Source organism: Grammomys surdaster, unplaced genomic scaffold, assembly GCF_004785775.1.
Source record: "Grammomys surdaster isolate TR1022 unplaced genomic scaffold, NIH_TR_1.0 233, whole genome shotgun sequence".
In the NCBI taxonomy this organism is placed as follows: domain Eukaryota; kingdom Metazoa; phylum Chordata; class Mammalia; order Rodentia; family Muridae; genus Grammomys; species Grammomys surdaster.
Window position 1 is genome coordinate 7191732 of NW_021604678.1, and position 4006 is coordinate 7195737.

A 4006-nucleotide genomic window follows, 5' to 3' on the forward strand; every position below is an offset into this window, starting at 1 on the left:
TTGGGTAGCTGCTGTGCCCTGGATGTCCCTGGCTCCCCGATCTATCTCTGGGGTTTAGGGAGTGAGATGGAGAACTTACCAGCTGCTCTGAGTGCAGTGGCTCCTGGATGACTCAGGATTCAGTTTCTCAACAGGACGGGAGCAGACCGACTCTGTGTCTGCTCCAGCCCAGAGGACCAGGCAGGGGCAGAAGGGAAGTAAAGATATATTTTTTAATGTGCCAAATGTTTATGGCAAAGGTGACACTGAAATGCAGTGAAGAGAAGGCGGTGATTTAAAAAAAGAAAGTAGTAAATGAATTGCAATATCAACCTAGAGAAGAAAATAGCCAAACATATCTGGCAACACATCCAAACGTCAATGTCAAAGGGAAGCAAATGTAAAACATAAAACAATAAGGGTTGCAGAAGAAAACATAGATTGTGTCTATGAACTGGGCATGGAATTTCCAATCAGTGCAAAAGGTACTCACAAAATTTAAAAAGCAAGCAATTCATGTCTGTTTAAAAAGTTAGCATTAGAAGGTCTGGAAAGACAGCAGTATCTTGGTGGGGGAGAGGCTCTGAACTCACTCTTTAGTGAAGGGAGAGAGAAGCTGACAAAAGAAGAGGTGGAAAAATTAGTAAACAGGAAAGGATAACATTCACTGCAACTACTCTTATAACTAGCTCCATAAAGGGAGTCAAGTCAGAATACACACATCTGAAAAGCAACCTTTAAGACAAGACACAGGCCAGGCACTGTCACAGGTGGCCAATGCCTTTAATCCCAGTAACTAGAAGGCAGATACAGGTGGATCTCTGTAAGTTCAAGGCCAACCTGGCCTACATTATCAGTACACCCTGATGACTCCTGCCATAAATGTGAAAGGATCTACCAAATCCAGGACAGCCAAAGCTATGTAAAGAGATACTCTGTCTCAAAAAAAGAAAGGAAAGAAGGAAGGGAGAAAATACACACAGGCCCATTAAAAAAAAAAAAAAGAAAGAAAAAACTTGAGCAGTCACTTCTCAAAAAGGAAACAGAACAAATAATAAGCAGGTGTTCGTTGTCATGAGTCACTAGAAAAATGCAAAATATGCCACAGTGCAATACCTCCATGCCTGCACAAGAATGGATAATGTGAAAAGACTGGAGAAATCACATATGTTGCCAATGTAAAAAATATCAGATATGAGACTTTTCATCAAATACTGTAAGACATGTGTCTAGGACAAGTAATTAAGATCTTTCTAGTTCCCCTACCTGTAAGACCTTTATGCTACTGTTTTAATTTTCCCCACCCAGTAAACCCTTTATTTACACACAGGTCCTCTGCTCTATTGCTCTATTCCAGGAATTTGATATCCTGGAGCTGTGACCCCTTCTTCCTTCATTTCTTGTGCATCAGGGTTTTTTTGTTTGTTTGTTGTTTTGTTTTGTTTTCAGCCATCTGAGCAAGACTGTAAAGTCCCCAGCCATGGGGAAAAGACACAATCATGCCTAGAGTTAGAATAAAAACCACAGGTGCTTTTTGTATGTGTTCACTCTTCTGGGCACACCCTCCTGCTCTCAAGAGTTTTGCCTTGTCCAAAAACTTCATGTGGAGGGGTAGTCTCATTCTCTGCAACCTGAAACATATTTCTAAGAAGAATGAAGAGAATCTTTTTATTTGGAAATTTGCTTAGGAATCTTTATAACATTTGAAAACTATTATATTCTCCAGTCTAGGCGAGTATATACATACATACTCAACAGCATTCAGCCATGCCCTCCATACTATTCCAAACTGGAAATACCACAAATAGCCAGGAGTGGCAGTGTTTCCTAGTGAATGGAAAAAACTTAGACAATGGAATATCAAATGAGATTACAGAAAAGCTTCAGCGCTATTCAAGATCGCTGAAACTCACGTGTAGTGAGTGAAAAAAATACACAAAACAAATGCGGACAGTGTGATTTTATATATGAAACCTGCTAGGTAGGACACTAGAGGGTAAGGGAGAACAGATTACCTGTGATGGCATTGACGTTCTGGTTTATTTAGTTACATGGGGGTGTTCAGACATGGACAAACTAAAAGGCTAAAACTGAGTCCAAATAGATGTCTTATCAAGTACAGGGAGTATATGTACTCGCTGACAAATGGAGGAGTTGAGTTCAATCCTTGGGGCCCACATGTTGGAAGAAAAGGTTTCTACAAGTTCTCTGACCTGTACACATAAACCAAGGTACACACATGCTGGTAAGGGCACGTGCGTGTGCGCATTCATATTCTCTCTCTCTCTCTCTCTCTCTCTCTCTCTCTCTCTCTCTCTCTCTCTCTCCCCCTCCCCCCCCCAAAATCATACATACACACAGACTCATTACATGCACAGAGAGAGAACAAGTGAAAATTGAAGCTAGTACAAGACGCCGGAAGCAATGAGTCCCATACCTTTTAAACCGAGAAGTGCCACCTCCACTCCGCCTTCCCCTAAGAGTGCAGGCTTGCAGGCCTGTGAACCAGAACCCTCATTGGCTGGGACAGCAGGCTCCCGGAAGCGCCCTTAGCCCCGCCCCTTCCGCCCATAGGCCTTCCCGCCACCGCCCGGCCTGGCCTGCTGAAGTCCATTGCCGAGGCAACAACGCGGTGTGGGCCCTCCGGCCCGCCAGGATGAACATCCGCAATGCCCGGCCCGACGACCTGATGAATATGCAGCACTGCAACCTGCTCTGCCTGCCGGAGAACTACCAGATGAAGTACTACTTCTACCACGGCCTGTCGTGGCCCCAGCTCTCCTACATCGCCGAGGACGAGGACGGCAAGATAGTGGGCTATGTCCTGGCCAAGATGGAGGAAGACCCCGATGATGTCCCCCACGGACACATCACCTCGCTGGCCGTGAAGCGCTCGCACCGGCGCCTTGGCCTGGCCCAGAAGCTGATGGACCAGGCCTCACGGGCCATGATCGAGAACTTTGGTGCCAAATACGTGTCCCTGCACGTTAGGAAGAGCAACAGGGCGGCCCTGCACCTGTATTCTAACACCCTCAACTTCCAGGTTAGTGAAGTGGAACCCAAGTACTATGCCGATGGGGAAGATGCTTACGCCATGAAGCGGGATCTCTCTCAGATGGCAGATGAGCTGAGAAGGCAGCTGGTGCTGAAGAAGAGCAGATACGTGGTTCTGGGCTCTGAGGAGAACCAGGAGACCCAGGGCAGCACACTTCCTGATGCTGAGGAGGCCTGTCAGCCCGAGAACCCCACAGGCAAAGACACTGGCAGCGACAGCACTGATGTCCAGGACAGTTCAGAGGACTTGGATTCCACCTCCTAGAGCATTGCCTGAGGTATTTTCCATGGCCGGGCCCCTCTGTTACCCCTTTGTGTTATATCTTGGCCTGTCCAGTCCCATCTTGTCCCACCCTTTTATACTTCTGCTATGTTTCTCCTGAATGCAGTGAAAGTATCCACAGTGTTACCTTTGCCATATTCTGGCTAAAAGAAAGATTTCTTTTAAGTGGTTTTTTTTTTAAAAAAAAAAATAGAAAACAGGATGTGTTGAATGATATACTATGCAGCCATCGAAATCCAGAATGAGAATGAAGGAAATTTGACAGAAGAATGAATGTCCTGGCCTCTTCAGAAAAGAAGTAGCATTTTAAAGAGGGAGGGTATGGGCAGCTAGGGGTGTAGCTCCGTGGTAGTGCTCCTGCTTAGCAACCAGTAAGCCTTGGATTTGGTTCCCACCACAACCACCACCAAAACAAAACAAACACAAGAATTTTCTAGTAAACTAAAAATAATAGCAACCAAACAACCATTGGTGGCACTGTTGTAATCTTCATTCAAACAAACCAAGACGACTAGTTACCCAGGCCAAATTTGAATGTGGACTCTATTAAGTGTGCTAAATGAGGTAATTATCCTACAAAAATATATTTTTAATCAGATTAATTAATATGATGCCTAGAATTTGTTTTAAAATACGCCAGCAAAAATAAGGGACAAAAAACAGATTCTGGTGAGGAATTCAAATAAGATA

General features: G+C 44.7%; 1 protein-coding gene across 1 annotated transcript; it reads left to right on the forward strand.

Annotated features, from left to right (window-relative positions):
- The first annotated feature begins 2613 nt into the window (after positions 1 to 2613).
- On the forward strand, positions 2614 to 3305 carry Naa11 (N(alpha)-acetyltransferase 11, NatA catalytic subunit). Its single transcript, XM_028773720.1, has one exon. It carries the CDS (start codon positions 2636 to 2638, stop codon positions 3296 to 3298), a length of 663 nt encoding a protein of 220 aa, XP_028629553.1. The 5' UTR covers positions 2614 to 2635; the 3' UTR covers positions 3299 to 3305.
- The last annotated feature ends 701 nt before the right edge of the window (positions 3306 to 4006 follow it).

What these genes read in the sequence shown, in the direction of transcription:
- Naa11 (XM_028773720.1), top strand. Translation starts at nt 2,636, where the DNA reads ATGAACATCCGCAATGCCCGGCCCGACGACCTGATGAATATGCAGCAC.